Here is a 25,838-nt window from a genome sequence, read left to right on the forward strand (position 1 = left end):
GTCATTGTGTTTCAGATCAAGCAACTTTCTTTGTATTGAATCAGCTGGTATAGTTTGGGCATCAGAGATAAATAGCTCCCAAATACAAAAATGAGTCTTAATTGAATGCATTAAGCTTGTAAGGTTTTTTATACAATTTCTACTTTTGATCTTAGGTCCTTTCAGTTATCTTGATGATGTCTCATTTAAGATAGGAGACAAATTCAAAATCCCAGCAAAGGTTGGATTACCCATTGGTTTCAGCCTGCCTGATTCTTCTCAGCTTGTCAGAGAAGCCCAGGTAAGTGATGTGTTCTGCCTTTCTGCTCTCTTCCCCCTGGTGCTGTAAACTGCAAGTAGTCACAGTTTGCACATGTGTTCAAATGTTAGTCTTGATGGTCCTGTAGTGTCATTTTGTATGCCAGGCAGTAGTTGCAGAAGATCTGTTAAAATGTACAGAAAATTAAAACATGATAGGCTGTGCAAAAACCTTCTACTTTTAAAAAAGTCTAATAATGTTTATTTTAGCATATCTACTTCAAAAAAGTACAGCATTTTTGTTGTGGAGTCCTGCTTTAAAAGACAGGTGTTTGCCAAGGAAGGCAAGAACCTTCCTGGAATGCAAAATATGACTCCCTTCCCTCCAAATTATTATAACTTTGAAAATTGAGTCACTTTCAGGCAAGGATATGGGAAAAGGAATAACAGTTCTTTAGTAGAATATATTTAACAAGATAAACAAACAACAACAGTGACAACAAACAAAACCAGAAACCAAATAACAGCCTTCTCTCACCCTTCAAGCAATTTCTTCTTTGGTGTAGTTACGACCACAACTGGCAGGAGTGCTGTCAGACCCTGGCGAGGTGACGGTTTCACTGACTTTCTTGCAGCCAGCAGAGGGCGCTAGCAGGCTCTAGTGGGGCAGGGCAGGTGCAATGATTCCCCCGTGGCTGCATGAGAAACCTCCTCAGCCAGAGAGGTCACTCCCCAGCTAAGAGACTGCAACAACTGCACCCCTTCCTCCCTCCTCCCTCCGGACCATTTCAATGTTATTCCAAGATGTCAAGCTAGATCTTTTGTCTCTTAAATACCATCCATTAATCATCTCTGGGGCAACAAATAGGAAGAAAATTTCCTGAGAGAAAGAAAAGGAAACAAAAGAAAAAGCCTAACCCCTAACAGGTGGTTATAGGTCTAATTGTTACCCTGACTAAATTTGAATAGCATTTTTAAGAGGCAAATGCTAAGAACCGATACACCCATGCTATGGTATACTTGCAGAATTTTGTTTGAGGGTAACAAGTGTTTATATAACCATATTTTATGTGTTCTTACAATTGTGGGATGAAGAAATACATTTTCAGTTTTTGTTTTCTGTGCAGTTCTGAGTGAAAATTCTTTTCCAGCTGTAGGGTAAACAGGTAAACAGGTTACATCATGGTACACAGATGGCTTCCAGGTCTTTGAGAAGCAGGTCTCTCTTACCATAAACTCATAGTAGCATAAAATCAATGGCTTTAGGGTAAATGTTGAAAAACTAATCTCCAAATGTAGGTTATGATACAAGAAGTCTAATTGAACTATATTTTCTCATTTGGATCCATGATTTTCCTTGGCAGTCCAAACTGATGATTGTTTTTATTTCAGTTGTGACAGGTAGTTCTACTTTTATTCTTCCCTTTTTTCTTTTTTTAAATTTGTTTTTTCTGCCCTGCAACTTATCCACTGGAGAGCTGACTATCTCAATTACCCTACATCATGGCTTTTTCTTTATAACCATTAAATTATTACCTGATTGTCCTAATACACATATTTCCACCCAGTTAAGGTGGTATGGAAGAACTAAAGGCAACTAATGTCCTATTGCTGGCTTCACTGTGCTGTCCCCATTTTCCTGCCATGCTGAGGCTCAAGTATAATATGTCCAGTTGGATTGAAGAAGACTGCATAATAGGATGCAACTATGTAGAATATGCAACTTGCAGTGCAATATGACTTTTTTTACAGCTGTAGTGAGAGCTGTTAAAAAAAAAAAAGTGCAAGGAAGCAAATTTGCCCAAAGCAATTTTTTATTATAAAAAAATTTGGTCAGTTTTTGTCTATGTATATAGCCATACACACACACACAAACCCCCTGATAGCTCTGCTTGGATAGCAAAGAATGTATAATGAGTAGTGCTCAGCACTTCTGCCAGTGATTTGTTTTTCAAAGTCACCTTGCTGATAAATTGTGTATCATGCCTCTTGGAGTCTTAGAGCTAAGGGAATGGAAAACTGTTATGCAGTTGAGACAGGTCTCCAGGATCTCACTGGAGCCTGCTATAGGATAGGATGTGGTGCAACACATAGCAAGTCCCAGAAAAGCTTAGTAGAGGCCTAGCAAGCCTTGCTGGTTTGTTGCTCTTTAGAGACAGGAATTTGTATGACCTAGCAGTCCCATGGCAAGAGCACTCCAGTTATGTGCCATTATCCTGGCAAGGGTATCTTATAACTTCACAGGTTATACCCTGGACTTAACTTGTAGGCTGTGCTTTCTGAACATTTTTTGATTATTTACAGAGCATTTGAGGTTGTTTATTCTTACTAAGATATTAAAGATTTAAGTAAATGTAGTCTGTTCAGAATGTTGTCCTTTCAACCAGGCCACTATTATAACCAGTAAATTGATAGTGAGTAGCTTACAAATGCCTTCCTGTGCTAACCTGGCCCTGAAGGAGCTGATGTTAAATGAGAAAAGCTTGTGAGATCTTGTTATGCCAGTAACTGCATCAAAATTTGCTACTGCAGGTAGTTGTCATCATCAGTGTAGCCAGTATATGCCCTTTGCTGGTGAGCCACTGGCACTAAAGTAATATCAATACCTCTTAAACTAGTGAGTATAAAACTATAATATCAAGTCCTTTAGAAATATATTAGGGGGAACTGAGTAATACTGTATTTGTCTTAGGATGAAAAAATATACTCTGCTGTACTCTTGAATGACTTGTGGAACTTGTGGTTAGGAGGTAGTTCAGTGATGCCAAATCTGGGTCTCTAGTAGGCTTGCTACATCTGTTCTCTTGGGGGGAGAGGGTGGGAGAGCTATGAAACTGATCTTGGGATGATGTCTTGGTTTTAAGGACAGGTGTCTGCTAAGGAAGGTGGGAACCTCCCTTGGAATGGAAAATGTGACCTCTTTCCCCTCCAAATTATTATAACTTTGAAATTATGGGGCTTTCAGACAAAGATATGGGAAAAGGAATAACAGTTCTTTACTAGTGTGTGTATATATATACATCTGTATAATAAGGCAAATAAACAACCACAACGGCAGCAACAACAAATAAAAACAGAACCCCAGTCACAGCCTTCTCTCCGGTGCAGTTACAGTCACAGCCAGCAGGGGCGCTGGTGGCTCCTGGCTGGGCAGGGCAGGGGAGGTGTGATGATTCCCCTGCAGCTCCAGGGGTCACTGTGGCGTGAGCTCAGCCGCCTCTTTCCATGTGGGTAACGGAGGACGCGCAGGTGGGAGAGATAGAAAAGGGGCTTCCTTTACAAACTCGCGACGGGCCCAGTGCCCCTCCAGATAGCTAAAGGAGCTGTGGCAGGAACCTCGGAGCAGCATCTGGAAAGGCAGTGGCAGGCACACCCCATGATGGCAAACAAAATGTACCAGAAAACTCCATAGCCTTAGCAGGAACTGTGGGAGTCAGGTGGGCACAGGATGCTGGGTTAGAGTGCAGTGAAAAAGTCCAGGGCAGCAGCAGAAAGCAGCAGGGCTTGGCAGCTGCAGCTGGGCTTCTCCATAGTAGCTGCTGCATGCAGCTGGGAAATGTGCCCTCTGTGAAGGGGAAGGGGATCGGGGTCCTGGGTTTTCCCCTGAGGCACCCAAATATATGGTGGGGATCCTTTCCAGTCAGATCAGGTGTTACTAAGGTTCACCGTCTGGTCTTACGAGCAGAGACACCCACAGTAAAGAAGAAGCAGTGCTAGGCTGGACTCTGTGGTGGCAGCAAATTCTTCCTGCGGTAGAAGCAACTTGACCATTCCCCTCCAATCACAAGAGCAAGAGAGAGAGAGGAGTTGAGCCCAGCCCCTCACCCCCCAGCCAAAATCTCCTGATATCTCTGCCCTTTCAAAAGATAGCCCCTCAAGCTAAGAGGCTGCAGCCAGCTGCACCCCTTCCCCCCACCTTGATTGTTATTATCTCTTAGGCAACAGATGGGAAAAAATTCCCTGAGAGAAAGGAAAAAAAAACAAAAGAATTCTAACCTCCAACAGATGATCAGTAGCTCTATAGCAAAACTAAGTGTAGGAAGGAGGCAAAATATGATACTTTAGAATATAGACAGGTTTTAGTGCTAGAGACAAAATGAACTATTTCATAGGTCTTTTAGTTTTGTCAGTCTGTAAACCTACAGACAAGATATGCTGGCAAACAAGATGCTGGGAAAAATTTATGCCTGTCCATTGTAATTCATGTAGCTTTTATTTGGTTACTTATGTTGCTGTTAGAAGTAGTGGCTATGATCCTTATATAATTTTTCTTTTTTCTCCTTTCCTTTCCCCTCCACCCCTGGCCAGTATGACTTCTCACTGGAAAAGAAAACAATTGAATGGGCTGAAAATATAAAAAAAATTGAAGCTGCCCAGAGAGAAGCTGAACACAAGGCAGAAGAAGCACTAGCAAACTCAAAAGCAGCTTCAGAGGACATCACCAAAATGGAGTTCTCGGAGGGACCTTGCCCTGAAGTCATGCCTCCTCCTATTAACCCCATCCTCACTAGCATGCAGCACAATAATATTCTTACTCCCACACCAGCCAACAGCAGTGCTGTGAAGCAAAAGGTTCTCAGTCCACCTCATCCAAAAGCAGACTTCGACCCAGCTGATTTTGAATGTGAAGAAGACCCTTTTGACAAACTGGAATTAAAAACTATCAATGATAAGGAAGAATTAAAAAATATTCTTGAAATTCATGTTGGTACTACTGGGCCAATTGTTGCCCAGCTATTAGATAATACTTTGCCCAAAGTAGAGTCTGAGTCTGTGTTGCAAGATGAGAAAGTTCTGACATCCATAGAAAGGGCTACGTTGGACTTCAAACCCCTTCAGAAACCAAATGGCTTTATCACTTTACCACAGCTGGGGAACTGTGAAAAGATGTCCTTGTCTTCCAAGGTGTCCCTGTCCCCTATCACTTCAGTGAGCAACATCAAATCCCTGTCCTTTCCTAAACTTGACTCCGATGAGAGTGATCAAAAATCATCAACGCTTATGAGCACTTTCCACAGCCCTACCTGTCTCCGCAATGGCACTTTGCTCAGCTCTTTGCAGACCTGTGCTCAGAGTAAAACCAGTGAACTGAATGGACACCATATGGTGGGTCTTTCTGCTCTAAATGAAGACAGTGGCATGCAGACATCAACATTATCCTCTTCATCCAGACTGCCTTCCCTGGCTGTGTCAACAGTTTGTACAGAAGAAGAATCACCTCAAAGCACAGCGATTATGGTAAACATGCAGTGGATTAGAGTTGGGGTTGCTGGGGAGATGTGGAGTTGTGGAGGTGCAGAGACAGATGTTGCTTCTAAAATGTCCCGTGGTTTTAGGTTCATTTAATGGGAGAGATATGTAGATCATGTGTGGTAGTTCCTCTTCATTTATGGTGCAAATTGATCAATTAAACAGGTCTTCATGCTGGCAGTTCTGAACCTCAGATTGTTACTTCACACGTTCCCCTAAATCTAATATTTTTAGACCAGTTCTGGTGACTTTTCTTTCAGCTTTTTGGTACTTGTTCATAGTTGTACACCACTGAGCTAAGCATGAGATCTTTGTACAGTGCTGTGTTTTGTCTTATTCAACTGAGATATATAAGATTCTGAACTGCTCTTAGGTTTTGAATTAAATCTCTTCTAGATTTGTTCCTCGATTTGCTTATACATTTTCTGGAAATAATGGAAATGCCAGCTTTTCAAGGAATAGAAGCAATCACATTTAAAAACACATGTGCTTTGTCACTCGGGAGAAAAAGTGCTTGCAGTTAACCTGGAGTGAGAATTGTCTTTTTTTTAATGTTTAATTTATTTATTTTCTTTGTGAGATGCTTTTAAAATCTAACCTTTTAAAAGGATGAAAATTATGGTGTTCTGAAACCTGGTATTTACCCTCTTCCTTGTAAGGGAGGGGGGAAGGATTGCTTTCTGGATACTAAAAGCAGTCCTGATGATCATCTTGGATTGCTAATGTTACAGTTGGTTGCTGTACAGCTCTGAGACAGGAATTTGATGTTCCATTTCTTCAAACTTGTAGCAAGTTCCAAAATTATTTTGAGGACACTTAGCTTCACACCAGTTATTGTCTTTTTGAATAAAAGCAGAAATTTGAGTAAATGTTGAGGTTAGACCCCAGCCAGCAACCAAGCTCCAGGACGCTACTTGATCACTCCCTTGCCAGCAGGATTGGAGAGACAATCAGCAGACAAGCAAAAAAGGCCTTGATGCTGTTCAAATGCTACTCAGCAATAACAAAAACATTTCTATGTTATCAACATTGTTTTCTGCAAAAATCCAAAACATACTAGTCCATACTAGTTCCTGTGAAGAAAATTAACTCTACCCTAGTCAAAACCAGCACATTCCACCCCTTATTCCACAGTATTTACATCATGTGCAGGTCCTACACGATCCAAAACAACCTCATTAATTACCCTACTCCTTCCCATTCTTTGATATAACACACAAATATCATTCCCTTAGTCTGCAGGTCAGGACACTGCTGTTTTTAAGGCTTTTCTCCTCCATTGGTTCATGTGGTTCCTGTTTGTCCTGATTTCAGCTGGAGTAGAGGTAATTTCTTCTCAGTAGCTGTTACAGCTCTGTGTTCTGGATTCAGAATGAGAATGGTGTTGATAACACACCAGTGTTTTAGTTTTTTGCCAAGTCATGTTTATCCTTAGTCAAGGACTTATTTTTTTCCTTGTCTCATGCTCTGCCAGTAAGGGGGTTCGCAAAAAAAACTGAGCTGGAGCATAGCTGGGAAAGGTGACTCAAACTGACCAAAGGGATATTCCAAACCTTAGAACGGTCATGCTTAGTATATAAACTGCAGGGAGTTACCCAGAAGGGTGGCCAATCTGGGTTCAGGAAAGAGGGGGGGGAGGTCTGGCATTGGTAAGCAGGTAGTGAGTAATTGCATTTTGCATCACTTGTTTTTTCCCTTTTTATTATAATTATCATCATTTACCATTATTGCTGTATTTTACTTTATTTTCAATAATTAAACTGTTCTTTTCTCAACTTACAAGTTTTACTTTGATTCTTCTCCCAATTCCACTGGGGTGGAATGGGAGAGAGGGGAGTTGAGCGAGTGGCTGCATGGTGTTTCATTTCCAGCTGGGCTTAAAGCATGACACTGTTATAGTAATTCCTGTAACATACAATTCAATGTCTGTCAACAATTTAAAGGTATATCCATTACAGTCTCCACCCCTGGTCCTTTTGGGCCAGGTTATAGCATTTAACATTGCAATGAACTCCCCTTGTTTCCCAGCCTGTCTGCAACAAGGGGTTTCCTGCTAGAGTCCACCATTAGTAGAGTCCCTATCATCATCCTCCATGGCTGCAGGGGGACAGCTTCCTCACCATGGTCTGCACCACAGACTGCAAGGAATCCTTGTTTCCCCTGCTCCAGCATGGGATCCCTCCCATGAGAGACAGTCCTCCACAAATTTCTCCAATATGGGTCCTTCCCATGGGCTGCAATTCTTCACAAACTGCTCCAGTGTGGGTCCTTCATGGGCTCACAAATCCTGCAAGCAAACCTGCTCCAGTATGGGCTCTTCTCTCCACAGGTCCTGCCAGGAGCCTGCTTTAGTGCTGGCTTCTCATGGGATCACAGTCTCCTTTGGGTATCCACATGCTCCTGTGTGAGGCTCCTCCACAGGCTGCAGGTGGATCTCTGCTCCTGTTTGGACTCATCCATAGGTCACAGTCCCTTCAACTTGAGTTCACATGAGTTCCAGCCTGTCCATTACAGCAGCAGTGCCCTGGCCATCTGCCAGCCCAGGCACATCACCATTGCTGTTATCTAAACATTCCCAGGCACAATACAGTGAGGTGATGAGCAGCACAGCACTATCAGCGGAAGCAAAAACCAGCCACTAGTGAGCACTAGACTAATATAGTCAGGCAAGTGAGCCCATGGCAAGCGCAGGAGCCTGCCAATTAATAAACAGTACTAACAGCTATAAATTTGTCCTAGCACATTCCAATCAAATCTGTTATCTTGAACCCTTTGATCCCCATGTTGAGTGCCAAAAAGGATTGTTGTGGTTTAACCCCAACCAGCAACCAAGCCCCACACAGCTATTTGCTCATTCCCCTGCCAGCGGGATTGTGAGGAGAATTGGAGTTGAGATAAAGACAGTTTACTAGGGAAAGCAAAAGCCATGTGCACAAGCCAAGCAACACAAGGAGTTAATTCACTACTTCTCACAGGCAGGCAGGTGTTCAGCTATTTTACAGTTGTGAAATGACACATAACAATTACTTGGGAATATAAATAGCATCACCCTAAATGTCTCTCCCTTTTCTCCTTCTTCCTGTCTTCCTGAGCATGGTCATAGGGTATGGAATATCTCTTTTGTCAGTTGGGGTCAGATGTCCTAGCTGTGTCTCCTCACAACTTCTTGTGCATCCCCATCCTCTTCACTGGCAGGGAAGTACAAGAAGCAGAAAAGGCCTTGACACTGTGCAAACCCTGCTCAACAATAATAATAAAAAAAACCCTCTATGTTATCAACAGTCTTTCCAGCATACAACTTCATACTAGGTACTATGAAGAAAGTAAACTACCCCAGCCAAAACCAGCACATCACTAAGCTTGGTTTTTTTCCCCAAAGAACCTAAGATCTGGACACCAGTACTCATGAAGCCTAGTGAAAACTGTGGTCAAATCATCTAGCTGGTTCTAAAATAATCTGGCTGCTTCTGTCCAATATAAATGATGCTTCAGTGGTTCTGTGGCCTTACTGACATAGTACAGGGTTTTGTGACACCATGTGCACTGAAACAAGTGACAATGCTGCTCTCCTGTTCCCTAATCTCTTTTCAGACTTAGGTAAATGCATTGTGAACTACAGTATTCTGACAACTGGTGTATTTGTCAGCACAGGAGAACAGCTGTTTATTGATCACTAGAACAAATTTAATACAGTAAACTTTGGCAGAAGCAGCAGCATGCTGAGCAACTGCTCACTGTTACAGATCACAGGTTTGAGAGGTGACTATAATCATATGTAGCTCAGAGGTGAAAACTTGAAGTATGACACATCTCTAGGGATTAACATGAAAGATCACTTACAACTAGATGACCACATTTTCACTCTTGACTATTAAAATCAAAATTGTAACTTTGGATTTGGAGTTTCCACTGGAGTTTATGCTTTACCAGTGAATTTGGTCTAGGGTTTTTTGGATGGAAATAAACTTGTGATTTCTCTGAAACTGCATTGATTCTGTTCTGGGTGGTCTCTTCTCCTCAGTATGTTTATGGTGGTGGTTTATTTGGTTTTCTTTTTGTCTTGATTGGTTGGTTTTGTTTAGGTTTTTTTGGTTTTTTTGAAGCTCACTAGTTTGCTTTTTGCAGCATTGGAAAAGGGGAGAAATGATTAGTGAAGTCAACAGGTTGGAATTAAACAAAGCTGATCAGAGACCTGATTAGTACGATGCATTTAAAGAAATCTGGTTGCTGGAGGATGGAGTGCTCCTGGTAGACCATTCAGAATATATATTGCTGCAGTAGTGTGATGTATGCAGGCACACCAGCTGAAGACGGGGCTCCCAGCCTATAAAGTGCCTAAAAGTAGGCACAGTGTACAAGTACATACTGAAGGCAATGTAGGTTTCCTTCTTGAAGGGCACTGAAATGCAAGTTTGAGATGTAAGGGGGCATGACTGCTGAATGACCAGTCCTAGCTTTGTCCCCCAGAATTCCTTTAGCTGTTTCCCTCCTCCACTGGACATCGCTGACCTCAAACACAGGTTGTCAAGCTCAAGTACACTGAGGAAGAGGAGTTGGTCCTGGACTCCTGAATCTCTAGTCTAAGAAGCAGTTTTGGTTTTCCTGGCTGCAGCATTGATAACAAAGCATCATTCTTCAGTTTGATAACCAGCTGATTTCAGGGCTAGTCCAGAAGCCCACCTCAATGTATCCCATATTCTAGTTGTAGTTTCTGTTTCCCAAATTTAGTGTAGTGGTTTGAGTGTTTACCAGAATAATTTATTCTTTTTCTGCTGTGAGATAGCATTAGGAGAAAAGCAAAGCAGGTTCAAACTTGAAAGGTATAAAGACAGATTTATTAACAAAACTACAAGAGAGAAAAAAAATTAATAAGAATCAGAATGAAACCTTCAAAACACTTCCCTTTCCCCCAACAGCTTCTTTCCTTTCTCACAGACAATGTACAAAGACAAAACTCGGAACTCTAGGTCAGTATCACTTATAAAATAGTCTTTCATCAGTCCATTTAGAGAGAGAAGTCTCTTTTGGTCTGTTATGGTAACTTTCCACAAGAAAGAAACAGTCCGCTTGTGGCTTTTAACTCTCTCAAAAACAGCCGCCTGGGGAAAATCTGCAGTTGTGAACCTCCCATAACACGTAGCCTTGCCCGCAGCTACATATGGGCCATGGACTCATGCATACTCATGGGGTAACATTTTTAAAGATGAATGGCTCCAAAAGCAAAGGGTTTTCTTCACTATATCTAAAATCATCTTCATCTCAAGAAACAGAGGTCATCTTTTTCCCTGGAGGCAGAGGGCTTCTATCTTTATCTTTGTCTGTTCAAAATTCTCAATTAGATCACAGCTATTTCAATATTTACTTAGTCCATCACAAATGCCTTTGCTTATCTCTACAGTTTAAATACTCTCATCATCTCCCCTGAAATAAATGTAAAGCCAATTCCAAATTAATAAATGTTTTTATTAATTTAAAAAAAAATCAATGAACAGAATTTTGGGTAAGCCAACAATCAAAGAATCAGTGTCAAGTCCCAGGGTCGGCACTCGGTGAACCTTAGCTGCGGCCTCTATCGCACCGTAGCTTCCCCTGTTCACGCTTTCAGTTCTGTGAGTCAAGTTTTTATATAGTTTCTTTAGCGGGACCGAGCATTACTTCATGCTTTCTTTGTCCCTTCAGTTTTCATATTCATGGAGATTCATCCTCACCATTCGGTCAGTTGAATAGTTCTTCCCGGGGAGATGAATATTGGATGCGACTTCTGGGAATCGCATATTGAGATGTGTGTCCCTGATGTCGGGTGGAGCAAGGCCCATCTCTGTGGTAATGGTTGGGTCGTTCGCAATCCCATCTCCAGAGAGGACCCATCTTCCTCAGATCCCCTCTCCTTTTCTCTTGTAAATTCAGTCATTCCCCAGTTCCTGGCAAGGGTTGTTCTCCCATTCATGAATCTGTCCACCCCCAGTCTCGTATGATTTTACCATTTATTTCAAAGGACATAACTTGATTTATATTATAGATACATTATAAACACGAATTATCCCACATCATTTATCACATCCCGAAATGCATATTTGTTCCACAGTTTAAAGGAATATTCTAGTATGTTACAGTCTGTTACCATGGCTCACAAAAGACTTTCAGCCCAAAACCCAAGGCATCTTCTCCATCTCCTCATCTAAGATACCACTTTTCCTCAACTGACCCTGAATCTTCATAGTATCTCTTTACATGTCTCTCACACTGGCTGTTGTCTCACTCAGAGAAAGGTTAGTGCTTTGAAAGTTTCTAAGGAAAGAGTTAACATTCTCCCAGGTCTGCAGAGGGCATGCTGGTTCTTTCCTGGGAGATAGCCAAAGGTGGCAGACTCAGGCTGTGCCAGGATCTCTCGCATGGCTGGGCTTACCTCCCCCCCCCCGGTCTGGCAGCTGCTGGAGGAGGGAGGGGGCTCGGCCCAGGCTGCAATGGAAATGTGGTGTAACAGCAGATGTCAGCAGCCACTTGGGCCTGGGCTCAGGCAGGACAGGGCATACTCTTCTCCCCTTCTCCCCTCCCTCTGCCCAGGAGTCATTGGGCCCACCTCGGCCGAGACGGCTGCAGTGGCAGGGCCCAGCCGGCCCATCAGGCCCTGGGGGGCCATGCAGCAGAGAGAGGCCAGCCCTGTTACCTGTTCTGGGGCCACGAAGAAAAGGAAGTTTCCTGGGATTCATCAGATTTTTAACCCCCTGTGTTCCCAGAGGCGTGTCATCTTTCTAATTGGTCAATCAAGCTGTCAACTTCAAAGCCAGTCACTAATTGGTTTTTGCTATAACTTTCTTGAAAAAATCCCTTCCATGCTGAACCAGCACACTAGTGCTTTTTGCTTTGGCAAAAGTGCCTTGAGGAAGGAGGTCTATGAAGAGCTTTGAACCCCTCTACCACCATGAGGAGAGGTTCTTGCATAAACCAGTCCATTAGACCAAACATGATTTCTTGGGCTTTGTGTCCTAGACAATAAATTCTTACCCTGGAGATAAAAATTAGTAGAAATGCAGAACAAGGCCTTTTTTCCCCCTCTTCTTTCTTCCCTCCCTCAACAGATGGAATTTGCCAAAATCCTAACATATATTCTCAAAATTGTTTTTCTATGAATAAGGGTTTTTTTGTGATTTTTTTGGTTTGTTTGGGTTTTTTGTTTGTTTGATTTTTTCAGTTTGGGCCCAAAGACAGCTTTTCTGAAAGATGTAGACAAGCTTTCAAGCAATCTATGTTGGCTTAAAAAGAAATTAAGGAAAGGCAATAAACATAGGCCCTTGGTTCAAAGTAATTTCTTGCAGTCTTTTAAAATTTGATTTAAAATGTAGGAAGACTTTGAAATGGATGAATTGAAAAGGGCAGCGTTCTGACTTTGCACTTGGGTAAAGTAATATAAAGTGGAGGGTTGGTTCTGCCCTCTGGCAGCCTGGTTCTGCAGAAATGGAGCAGGTGTACAGCAAGGAACATTGTCCAGCCTTGTTGGTGTACTGAGAATGGGACCAAGTGTTGGGCATTGGTAGAAAAATCACATGCTCTTTTTAGCCAGTATGCCATTTTTCTCATATAGGGTGGTGGTGTGGATAAGTGATTTAGGTCACTTAAAGAATCACCATCAAAAGTATTAGCAAAAATGGTTTTAATATGAATTTATAAAAGTGCAATTTAACAAAGTTTGATGGCAAGGTTCACTCTATTACTTACATGGATGAGACATACAAAAGAAAATCAAGTTAGAATTGATTTAGAATCATTTACACAGAGACCAAAGATGCAAAAGGGTAAGAGAGACCCTCCTGCTGAGTCACAAGGTTCATAGTGGACCCCCTTGGTTTCTAAACTCTTGACAGAGCTTAGGTGCAACTAGGTCCACTTTCAGTATCAGGCTTGGACAATGGTTTATGTCTAATGGAATTAGCTACATGGATTTAATTAGTATTAATTCAGCATGCTATCAGTCACTTACCAAAGATCTGTTGTGAAATAAAGTGTATCTCCACCTCAGGTAAGGAATCTCAAAAACTGAGAGGCATCCCAGCTCAAGGGGAGAGTCACTGGTGTGCAGTCCAGCTGCAGTTTAGAGAGAACTCAAATTGGACTCATCTAAAGATCTGTAGTTGATAAAAAGTGTCTTTGCCTTCAGGAGCAACCTTGAGAGGTGTCCCAGCTCAAGAGGAGATGACTGCCCTGCAGCCATGCTGCCTAGCAGGGAGAGCTCAAAGGTGGCTCACTTAGACTGTCATATTTATGGGATAAAGTGGTTGGCTCATAGACAAATTGCATATGATGGGAAAGGTATGCATGAGACTCCTTAAACCCACAACTTTCTTTGGTCCTTCATAAATGCATCTTGAAAAAATCACACACTATTCATATGTTAATTGCACAATCATGCTCCAAGCTCATATGCATCAATGCTCTCTGATCCTTTGTGTTTCATAGAACTACAGCTCAGACCTTTACCTCCTTTGGAGCCTGTATCAAACTGCAGGTTTAGTTAAGGCGGTTGAGTGCATCCATCACAGGTGTATGAAATAAAGTGCTTTGAGACTAGAAGAGATATGTGTTTCTCTTACTCCTCATGGTCAAAAAAATTAAGGGAAGTCTCTAGGCAATGATTTTAAAATTATTACTGTCATTCAAGCCAGCATGTTACACTGAGCTTTGTGAACATGTAGAAGTCACAGTGACAGAATAAACAAGCTTACAATTATTATGAGAGGGGACACATCCTTCTTCACATATAATCTGTTTTTATAGAGTTCTGAAAGAAGAAATTATCCTTATTATGTCTATTCTATAACTTCACATAACTGTAATGTCTACATCTTACATGTGGAAGCCTGATCAGACCACAAGTCTCCCTAGTATAGTAGACTTATTCCCAGATCTCTCCCATAAAACCCTTCCTCCCCAGCTGTAGCAAATTCTGTTCACTGGTGCATAATATTTATAGTCATCTTATTTGTGTGTTGTTCAACAGGTGCACCCAGACTACAAGGAGACAAAAATACTTATGGTAAGTTCCCAAATACCTGTGTGTTTGCATTGGATCATGTTTCTGAAAATCTCCAGGAGTGTTCCTTTGAGTACAGAAAATCATGGGTGATGATTAAACTTGGGGTAAAGGAAGCAATCTGCATGCTTCTGCTGAGGTACAGGGTTTGACTAGATCATATGGTTGGGCACTGAAAGGTTTTCGTCCACTGGCAGGAGAGGGTATATTGGAAATAATCTGGGTTGTTGGTTGCTGTTTTGAGGGTTAAAAAAGTATGGTGGGAATCAGACTGAGCACTGCTTGGTTTCATCCTAACAGTGAGTAACTTCCCAAGGGCAGTCTAGAAAGCCTCTTGCATTAATTACATGGGGTATCCTGGTTCTGCACTAGCCAGAAACAGGATCAGGGGATGCCAAAGATGACCATCATCTCAGTCTCTGGATTTTCCCCTTTAGGTAACACACCAAAATTTCCCAGTGTCTCAAGTGCCCAATAATACCAGCTACACAAAGCAGTCAGGTGATCCCACTCCTGAACTACAGCAGGCCCTCTCTGCTAGTGAAAGACAGTGCATAGAGACAGTCGTCAACATGGGATACATGCCTGAGGATGTCCTGAAAGCCATGAAGAAGAAGGGGCAGAACATAGACCAGGTAAGAGCTTGTGCAGGGGGGAAGAAACCCTTGATTGGATGCTGATTCTGCTGAGAAACAAACCTAGGTTTACAAAATGTATAGGGGGAATATATTTATTCTAACAAGGGGTTGCAGCCTGTAACTGCTGTGATGTTAACCACTAGAGAAGTTGTCAGATGGTAATAAAGGCTCCCAAAACCAAAGAAAAGAGTGTCCACACTTGTTTCTGATGAGAGACTGAGTCAACCACACCTGTGGGTGCTGGGTAAGAGCTGCACTGAGCTTGGGATGGGCCCTTAGCTCCATGTCAACCTGGGAGAGGTACTGGGCCTTCCAAGAAGCCACAAAACCATCCAAAGGAAGCTTAGCATGGCTCTATGCCTTGCTTAGTGCCATGTGACAAAAAAAACCCAGCCAATTTCCCTTGTTCTGAGCATGGGTTGAAATGCTGATGTCTCTACTTGTAGAGAGGGATTTTGCCCCTGCAGGCTTACAACATCCCTGAAAGCCTCTTGCAGGGCACCACTGACCAACTTTCTTTTGTGTGATGTGTTGCTTCCTGCCTCATGTGTTGCCTCAAACACTTGCTAAAACCAGGTCATTGAACATTAGGTGCTGCAGGGTGAAACATGGCTCTGTCTTGGATCCGCTTCAAACATTTTAAAGCAGGAAGAGTGAGGCCAAACTTTCTGTGTGGGAAACCCTAGGTGGACTGTGTGCAGAGCATTGACTGGCAGGACTGTGCCTGTTGCCTGGGGAGGAGGAGCATCCCAGTGACTTCTTGCAGAGCTGATCTGCTTGCCCACTACCTACACACTGAGGGTGATTTAAGCTGTGTGCTGAAGTGAACTGAAGTATCAAATGAAACAAATGTCCCTTAGGATGGTGGTTTTAAATCCTGCTGTATTTGCAAGCTGTGTTCTTTTGTGGACCTAGCATTACCTATCAGACATTTCCCCCTACCTCTCAAAACTGAGGACAGATAAGAAATTTGACAGTGGTTTCTGTTCGTGTGAGCTGGGATTTGCAGCTCATTCACTGGTATGCTGAGTTGATCTTTAAAGCCTGAATGCTTTCAGATTGCATTAGCTCTTGTCACTGGTTGAGAAGAAGCTAAAAGCTGCGACATCTTGACTGTTGAATCTACAGTTTCATCTTAAAAACTTGTAGTATAAAAGGCAGAGTTAAACTTCTAAAGATTGGTGTTGCCATGAGGTTTTTTCCTGGTGTGCCGAATGTTCGTGTTGAAGGAGAGACGTGCAGGCTCTCACGCTCGTTAATGTAAACACTGGCCATGTTTTGCTAACTGTCTTTCATTGTTTACATATTTCTAGTTGGGAGGAGAAAGGTGATTGACAGTTGGCTTGGCCAGTGTGGTGGGGAGGTGGGAATTCCATCCTCCAATCCACAGCTATCATAGGAAATGTATAAAAGTGGTTTTTGTAAATAAACCCGGGTCTTCCTGCCCTGCTCTGCTGAACCTAGAACTGTGTTCCGAGTCTCTCTTACTGGTCAGGCCCCGTGGTGATAGATTGGCTTGTGAGACTTTTGACTAGAGCAGATGATGTTCAGAGCTGGTGGGAGAACACAAGAGGACAGAAGGGCTCATCTGTTTTCTCTGAACAAGTTCTTGCATAAAGACTGTGTCAGATCTACTAGGAAGGACTTTCTCTGAGTCCCTGGTGAAGCCTGGGGTAAAGTCATGCTGAGTCCCTCTGCATGTACAAAGATAGTATTCAGCCATGTGCTGCAAATGCTGCTCTGCAAGCTTAGTTTCTTTTCTTCATTCCCCACAGGTTTTGGATTACCTGTTTGTACATGGACAGCTTTGTGAGAAGGGCTTTGATCCACTTCTTGTTGAAGCAGCTTTGGAAATGCACCAGTGTTCAGAGGAGAAGGTGAGGGCACAATGTGTGCAGGAATAGAGAGAGTGTGCAGTTCCTCTGGCTGATGTAATTCTGCCTTTTGTGGTAATGCCACCTTGTTTCCAAAACTGACTGCTGAAGGACATCCCTGTGGTGATAAAGTGAATGTGTTAAAGCATTAGAATTATACTGTGTTCCTTTATCATTCTCACTTGCATGCATTTTAATGGAGATAGGATTTTTTCAAGACCTTGCTTATTCTGGTTGCAATGTTTTGAACCCAGAGTTCTCTTGTGTGTGAGGTGCTTGGTACAGAAACAGTTAATTTCAGAAGCAGCAAATTATCCTTCAAAAACTGCCAGTCTCCCCTGGCTGTGAATTTTCTCCCTTGTACGAATGCATCTGCCTGGCTGCTCAGCAAATTGGCTTAGTGCTCTTCCTGAAAGAAGCTGGAAAATGTTTTTTTGGGCTCTGGTTCATTATTTGGATGTTTTACAAACACCAAAAGTACAGAGACAGGAGCAGGTAGCCAGCTAAGAAGACAGCAGGATCTTTTAAAATTTGACTATTGTGTGCCCAGCTATATTAAATCTTTAGAGGTGCAACTCAACCCCCCAGATGTAGAATAATAGAATGGTTTGGGTTGGAAGGGACCATAAAGATTATCTAGTTCAAACCCCTCCCCCTTCCTCCATAGGCAGGAACACCTGGAAGGTGCTCAAAGCCCCAACTTTTCTTGGCAACCTGTTCCAGTGTCTGACCACCTTCGCAGTAAAACATTTCTTCCTAATATCTAACACAAACCTACCCTCTTTCAGCTTAAAGACATTCCCCCTTGTCCTTTCACTCCATGACCTTGTAAATAATCATTCTCCAGATCTCTTGTAGCCCCTTTAGGTACTTGAAGGTTGCTACAAGGTCTCCCCAGAGCCTTGTCTTCTCAAGGCTGAGCAATCCCAACTCTCTCAGCCTGTCTTCATAGAAGAGATGCTCCAGCCCTCTGATTATTTTCATGGCCTCCTCTGGACTCGTTCCAACAGGTCCACATCTTTCTTGTGCTTGGGACCCCAGATCTGGATGTAGTACTCCAGATGGAATCTCACCAGAGCAGAGTAGAGGGGGAGAATCACCTCCCTTGACCTGCTGCCCACACTGCTTTTGATGCAACCCAGGATACACTTGGCTTTCTGGGCTGCAAGTGCACACTGCTGGGTCATGTCCAGACTTTCATATACTAGCACCCCCAAGTCCTTCTCAGCAGAGCTGCTCTCAATATATTCATCCCCCAGCCTGGATTGATCCCAGTGTTTGCCTTGACCCAGGTGCAGGACCTTGCACTTGAACTTGTTGAACTTCATGAGGTTTGCACAGGCCCACCTGTCAAGGTCCCTCTGGATGATATTCCTTCCCTCCAGTGTGTCAACTGCACTACACAGCTTGGTCTCATCTGCTGAGGGTGCACTTAATTCCCCTGTCCATGCCACCAACAAAGATGTTAAGCAGCACCGGTACCAATACCAACCCCTGAGGAACACCACTCATCACTGGTCTCCACTTGGACATCGAGCCCTTGACTGCAACTCTTTGAGTGTGACCGTCCAGCCAATTCCTTATGCATTGTGTGGTGCACCCTTTAAATCCATGTCTCTCCAGTTAAGAGACAAGGATGTCGTGTGGGACAATGTCAAATGCTTTGCACAAGTCCAGGTAGATGATGTCAGCCGCTACTGACATCATATATATGGCTTCTTGCCTTTCTTGGACTTTGTGATGAACTTGCAAACAGAGGAACAACAGTGTGAAAATGGGAGCAGTGATGTAGCTCAGTAAATGAATTTACTACTGGCTTAACTCCAAAACAGGAAATGGCTAATCTCCTGATTGTCCATCTCAACCAATTTGATTTTAGTTTGATTTTGTCATCATTTGTTATCCCTCCCCTCAAAGTGGAGCAGAGGTCCTGTAAATTGCAGAAGGTTCATAAAAGTCTGATCAGTCATTCACTTCTTGTTACTTTATTTTTTAAAAAAATTTGGGGAGAATTTGTGGTTTATGTTGGTAGTATTGTACACAGTTGTCTTGGTTTGAAAGACAGGTATCTGCTAGGGAGGGGCAGGACCTCCCTAGAGATGGAGAATTCAAATCCCCTCCCTCCAAATTATTCTAATTTAGAAAATCAAAGGGGCTTTCAGGCAGAGGTATGGGGATAGGAATAACAGTTCTTTACTAGTATATATGACAAAACAAACAACAACTACAGCATTAATAATAAACAGAACCAGGAACCGCCGAGGGCTTTCCCGCACAAAGGCCAGGGCAGTCTGATCTAGGCGCCCCTGTGGGACTCCAAGAGACCGAGCTGGAACAGTGGAAAGTCCCAGGCTGGTGGATGAGATCAGATGCTTTGCGGTGGTAGCTGGAATGGCAGGGATGTCCCTGCAGAGCAGGGTAGGGCAGTGCAGTGCAAGGCTACAGAGTAGCAGAAAAGCCTCCGAGTGCCGAGGAAGCAGCAGCGGTGAGGGCAGGGCCGGCCCAGCAGGGCAGGAGAAAGGCGAGCTCAGGATTCCTGGGTACATGAGCAGATGACGGTAGATTTCTCAGGACAAGACGGAGTGATGACCATGAACTCTTCCTGCAGCGAGCAGCAGCCTGACAGTCCTCCCCGATGCTGAGAGCAAGAGAGCCACTGCCCCCCCCAGCTCCATCTTTTACCTTTCCCAAAGCTCGTGTTATCTCGGCCCTCTGAGAGAAAACTCCCAAAGACCCAAAAACAATAGGTTAGCCCGGTGATACAATCTCCTTTGGCCACTTCTTTGTTTTAGTTAAGCACTCAGTCAGTCGTTAAGTTTGCTAGCAACTTATGGGAAAAAATTCTGTAAGTGAAAAAGAAACAAATCTAACCCCCAACAACAGTGTGTCCAATAGGATTTGTGCTAATCCCACAAGTTTGATAGCAAGGGCTACTGTGCTGTTCCCAAAGTCAATGTTACTTAAAAAAAATTCAGATGCAACAGTAGTTGGTAGATTTGGGGGAGTGGGGTGACATTAATCAGTCTGTTCGGCAAGGCTGATAAATTTCCTGCTGTGAGAGACACCCCCACAGACCAAGCTTTGGTGCCCTTGCTGAAGAGGATTTTGGAAATGCAGGCCTGCAAACACAGGGGACTGAAGGTGAGGCTCCCTGGGCTACTGCACCCAGAGTTCTGCTGACTGTGATGTGAGCAGACTTTCTCCAACCATTGGAATGGCCTGTACTTGGGGTATAGAAATCCACCCTATGGGGTGCCCAGTCACTGAAGACTGGCTGTGTGCTAAACCTCCACTGAGCACTGATCCTCTTTTCTCTTGCAAGTAATGGACTGTCTGTGTCTTTCAGATGACAGAGCTTCTCCAACTAATGAGTCAATTTAAAGAAATGGGCTTTGAACTAAAAGACATTAAGGAGGTCTTATTACTACATAACAATGACCAACAGAAGGCTTTGGAAGATCTGATGGCCCGTGCAGGAGCCAGCTGAAAACACATTCCTGGATTCTCATCATACAACAGAGCAAGACCAGGGTGACAATCTCAGCAAGGAGTTTGGTTTTTTGCATATAAGGGCTCTGTCTGAGCAAGCCTGCCCATGTGCATCACTCCAGCATTTCTCTTTCCACTGGGAGACAACTTGGTTTCTGAAATTCAGTGTCCTAAGTTTCCTTTTTTCCAGTTTGGCCACAGAGAGTTTAGACTGTCCAGCCTCTACTGGAACTGTACATAGGTAGAGATGGGGTGATTTCTCCCATTCACCTTTGCACTGGAGTTGAACAGAAGAACATTGTTGGTTCTGAAACTAGGATGCTTTGGTTCTTTGAAGTTTCTTTCATGGTGTCTGCTTGCACTGAGTTACTTGATTGTGTCATAGTACAGATTAACTGGTTAAATTTGACCTTTAGTGCAATGGAGTTTTAATTTTTGGGGGGAAAGTTAGTCTGCAACTTAGTAGAACACTGTTTCAGAAACTATTGCTATGCATAAAGAGCCTATTCCTCTTGGGTTTTTTTACCCATGCATCCAACACTTCTGCCAGACATGAGTGCTCAATGCTGAGTGGTCTGTAAATTCCCTTGAAATGGGTAAGCTGTGAATTCTATCTGGACCTGCAACTTATGTTTGTTTTTGAACCTGAAGGCAGAGAGCTGGAGCTTAGTATTCTTAACCCCCCCAGGTTTGTAGGATATTTAAGGCAATACTCTGCTCGGAAATCAGTTCTCTTTTTGTTTTAAATAATACTCAGTGTGATGCAGGAGGTTCCTTTCAAGCACTTTCTTTAAAAGAGATATACTCACTGCATTAGTTCCATTTCTCACACTGCTATAGAATTGCATAATAACATCTAGTACTAGAAATCAGCTTTTGGGTTGGTTTTGATAGTGAAAGTTCTAAGTACTTAAAATATCAACAGTCTTGAGGAATCTTTAAAGTAATTCACTAAATATTTTGATTCTGCAGAAGAAAAACTAACAAAATCCTCAATATAACTCCCAGTGTCATGGTTCCCATCTCTCATGCTCTTTGGCTTCAACAAATTAACAACTTGCTGGATCCTGCCTGCCCAGGTGCTGCCTGCTCCTGTAGGGACACATACACACTGTGTGTTGGGCAGAACAACCAGGTCTCCAGGCAGATGGCTGCAGTGGTGCAAAACCAAGCCTAGGGATCCAAACTCGTGTTATAGCATGGAGCTGGGAGCACTGAGAACTTAGGCAGGAAAAAACAACTTGGCTCATTTCCTCAATTTAAGTTTTTCAGTAGGAGGTTTTAGCTCATCAGGAACCTGAAGGAGATGACATGTCTATTATGTTGTTAGGTTTATATGACCAAAACATGTAATTTGGGTACAGTGTTAACTCCTGGAGTTGTCTGTGTGGTTCTTAACTACGCTAATTACCTTTACTTAAAACAAAATGATGCTGAGAAAATATGTACCTGGTAAGTATCTAGGAGGTGTGGAGATGAATGATGAATAGGACCAGGACAGATTTCCTTGCATGTATCCCATAGTACTGAGCTTCACCCGCTTCTATTAGTGGGACTGAAATTAAAATTTTTCTAAGAAGGACATTCAGCAGCTGGTGGATCAGCAGCTGCTGCCTCTGTGGGTGCAGGTAAAGCACATGTCCAGCTTTCCTTCCCAGATGAGAAATGTGACAGTTTGAAATGAAGAATTGGGGTTCCTGATTAATCAGAAAAGCTGGAAAACAGAACTTGAACTGCTTTACTGTCACTGCTGAGAGCATTCGGTTGTGTTGCTTGTTTCAGTTTTCTCACAATTAATATCCAAACAAATCTGTCTGGTACTAGACAATCTTGAAAGAGCAAGAAGTCTTGCCAGCAAAGAAGCAACTATTTAGACCAAACTTCTGAATTAAATCATCTCTTCAGTTGTGTTTATGTGTGTTGTTTTTCTGGTCTCCCCACTACAGTAACCACTCTGCTTATGGAGACTTATAGAGATGAGAGCAGAGAGGTGAAGATGGAAAGTGATACTTGTAAAGCTGGTGGTCTCCTTCGAAAAAGATGTACCCCTTTGTGTCTTCCCTGGTAACACTGCTGTTGCTTTGTCAGTGAAGTGTCTGGATTTACATCTGTATTAGGTTTGCATGGCCAGGTTTTGGTAGGAGAGGCTATGGGTGTGGCTTCTGTGAGAAGATACCAGAATCTTACATCATGTCTCACAGAGCCAATGCTAGCTGGTTCCAAGATGTGCCCATTGCTGTCCAAAGCTGAGTCAATTGGGAATGGTGCTAACTTCTGTGATAACATATTTGTGTCTTGGTTTGAAAGACAGGTGTCTGCTAGGGAGGGGCAGGGCCTCCCTTGGAATGGAAAATTCAAATCCCCTCCCTCCAAATTATTCTAATTTAGAAAATTAAAGGGGCTTTCAGACAGAGGTATGGGGATAGGAATAACAGTTCTTTACTAGTATGTATAACAAGGCAAACAAACAACAACTACAGCATTAATAATAAAACAGAACCAGGAACCTCAGGGGGCTTTGTTTCACAAAGCCTGGGGTAGTCTGATCTTGGTGCCCCTGCGGGACTCCAAGAGGCTGAGCTGGAACAGTGGAAACTCCCAGGCTGGTGGATGAGATATATCAGAAGCTCTGCAGTGGTAGCTGGAACGGCAGGGATGTCCCAGCAGAGCAGGGCAGTGCAGGGGTACAGCATAGCAAAAAGCCTCAAAGCAGTGCCAAAGAAGCAGTGGTGGAGGTGGGACAGGGCCGGCATAGCAGGGCAGGAGGAGGCGAGCTCAGAATTCTGGGGCACATGAACAGATGATGGTAGATTTCCCAGGACCAGACTTGGTGGTGACAGTGAACTCCTCCCGCAGCAAGGAACATCCTGGCCGTCCTCTCCTCGATGCTGAGAGCAAGAGCAAGTGTAGCTGCCCCCACCCTTGTCTTTTACCTGCCCCCAAACCTCATGGCATCTTTTCCCCGCCAAGAGAAAACTTCCAGAGTGTCGGAGTCCAGGACATCCCTCTGGCCGTCTGTCACGAGCCAAAGGATGGTCGTGATGGTTCGTTTTGATTTCAGAGTGCAAAAGGAGGCAATGAGAACTTAGTTCAAGTAAAATCAATTGTATCTTTATTGATGCACACAATTATGCGATAGAAGAGAAGGGAAAGAAAGAGAGAGAGAGAAAAGAGGAAAAGGGAGGTCATAGCTACCGACTAACAGATGAGAGTCCTCATGACGCTGGAAACCAAGACCACCTTCGCAGTCCTCGTGGCGCGTGTCAATAGACTGTCTTGTCCGCCGGGGAGGCCTCAAAGTGTGAGTCGCAGGGGGAAGCTTTTATAGTCATTTCAGAAGCAGGGGGCACCTGGTCAATGCAGGCAGAAGTGGGGGGCACCCGGCCAAAGTGGGGGGAGCACCCAAGAGTCATTGTGAGGAGGCTCGTTGCTCTGGGAATCAGGTGCAACCATTCAGATCAGGCAGGTTTGGGACAAGTAGGTCTGGGCTTTGCGGCAGGTACAGCACAGTCAGTCAGAGCAAACACAGCCTCTGCAAACACAGCCCAGGAACCGTAACAGCCCCTTATTGTTCCTGCATGGGTTTCTGAGGAGGGCGTCTTGGTCCAAGGGGTGCACCTGCAGGGAGAAACTTGGGTCCCGCCTCGGGCAGGCCAGAACTCCTGTGTTTCGGCCCAGGGTCCGTGGGGGTCTCAGCCTCTGACAGTCGTGAGGCAGATGAGGGACCTTTGGATCGACTATTACACCGCCCTGAAGGGTTTGGAGAGGGGACAGGGGGATTTGGGATCTGTACAAGGGGGTCAGCCAGCCTCACACAGAGCCCAGGAGGACACTGCTTTTGATCCCTGGCCATGGGAGCTAATACCCACATTGTATGAAGAATCACAAGCTGAAAGAATTCAAAATAAGTAGTAGCTAGTTTATCACAGAATGTAAATGTAGAAGCTAGGATTTTTAGTATATGGGCTTGAAGAGGCAAGATGGAGGAATTGGGGAGTGGTCCTGTCCTCCTTGTTCTTGTTCTTTTCCCCCATTTTCTGCTGAGTTGTATCACAAGGATTGGTTTAGAGTAGAAATGACATGTTAACATAGGTAGTAAGTATTGGTAAGATTTTGTAAATAAAAAGTACGTTGTGGACGGTGGTTGGACCAGAGAAATGGTACAAAGGGTCTAGGACCCTCTGATCTGCCCCAGTCCGCTGCATGTCCTGCACTGCTGGGGATGCCTGGCAGAGCTGAGAAAGAACTGAGAGATAATGAAGAATAAACAACCCTGGAAACATGCACTAGCGGACTCAGCTTGTCTTCTCTGGCTCTGGTGTGAGACCTTTTGGGCAAGAGAAGCTCGAAAGCCTTATTACTTTGGGGAACAGCAACCCCGAGGACAGTCTCAGGGAACAGCAACCCTGAGAGAGAGAGAGAGTCCCGAAAACCTTATTACCTTGGGGAACAGCAACCCAGAGGAGAATCTCAGGGAACAGCAACCCTGAGACCAGAGACCAAAAAAGGTGTAGCCTGGTGCTACACTCTCCTTTGGCCACTTCTTTGTTTTCCTCAAGCACCCATAAGTACTCAGTAGTTAGTTTTCTGGCAACTTATGGGGAAAAAATCTATAAGAAAAAATAAACAAATCTAACCCCCAACAATTTGAAAAGGGGAAAAAACTGGAACAGTAGCCAAAAAAGAGTTGAGAATATGTGAGAAAACTCCGCAAACACCAAGGTCAATAAAGAATGAGGGGGAGGAGGTCCACTAGGGACTGGAGCAGTTTCTGCTGCAGCCTGTGGTGAAGACCAAGGTGAAGCAGGTTGTCCCCCTGCAGCCACAGTGAAGGAGATATCCACCCTGCATCCTGTGCAAGACCCCATGCCAAAGCAGGTAGATACCCCAAGGAGGCTGTGACCCTGTGGGAAGCCCACGCTGGAGCTGGTTCCTGGCAGGACCTGTGGCCCTGTGAAGAGGAGTTCACACTGGAGCAGGTTTTCTGGCAGGATTTTGACCCTATGGGGGACCCAGGCTGGAGCAGCCTATTCCTGAAGGACTACACCCTGTGGAAAGGACCCGTGCTGAAGAAGTTTGTGGAGGACTGTCTCCCATGACTAGGACCCCATGCTGGAGCAGGGGAAGAGTGAGGAGAAAAGAGCAGCAGAGATGACATGATGAATCCCCATCCTCCCTGAGCTGATTGGAGGGAAGGACGTAGAGAATTTGAGAGTGAAGTTGAGCCTGAGAAGAAGGGTAGGGTGTTTAAAGGGTTGTTTTTTTTTTCTCACTAGTCTACTCTGATTTGATTGGCAATAAATTAAATAATCTCAAGTCAAG

At 43.8% G+C, this 25,838-nt stretch overlaps 1 protein-coding gene across 5 annotated transcripts in view; it reads left to right on the forward strand.

Annotated features, from left to right (window-relative positions):
* Positions 1–24,802, forward strand: part of LOC134565152 (ubiquitin-associated protein 1-like) — a 74,644-nt gene extending 49,842 nt beyond the window's left edge. For all 5 annotated transcript variants that reach the window (XM_063424605.1, XM_063424600.1, XM_063424604.1 and 2 more), the window contains 6 exons: positions 156–280; positions 4,546–5,475; positions 14,483–14,518; positions 14,953–15,150; positions 16,929–17,030; positions 20,374–24,802. In XM_063424605.1, coding sequence (XP_063280675.1) covers positions 156–280; positions 4,546–5,475; positions 14,483–14,518; positions 14,953–15,150; positions 16,929–17,030; positions 20,374–20,514 — 1,532 coding nt within the window. In that variant the 3' untranslated portion in view covers positions 20,515–24,802. The remainder of the gene's footprint in view (positions 1–155; positions 281–4,545; positions 5,476–14,482; positions 14,519–14,952; positions 15,151–16,928; positions 17,031–20,373) is intronic.
* Positions 24,803–25,838: the final 1,036 nt, after the last annotated feature.

The sequence above is a fragment of the Prinia subflava genome (genome assembly GCF_021018805.1).
Source record: "Prinia subflava isolate CZ2003 ecotype Zambia chromosome W unlocalized genomic scaffold, Cam_Psub_1.2 scaffold_36_NEW, whole genome shotgun sequence".
NCBI lineage: Eukaryota > Metazoa > Chordata > Aves > Passeriformes > Cisticolidae > Prinia > Prinia subflava.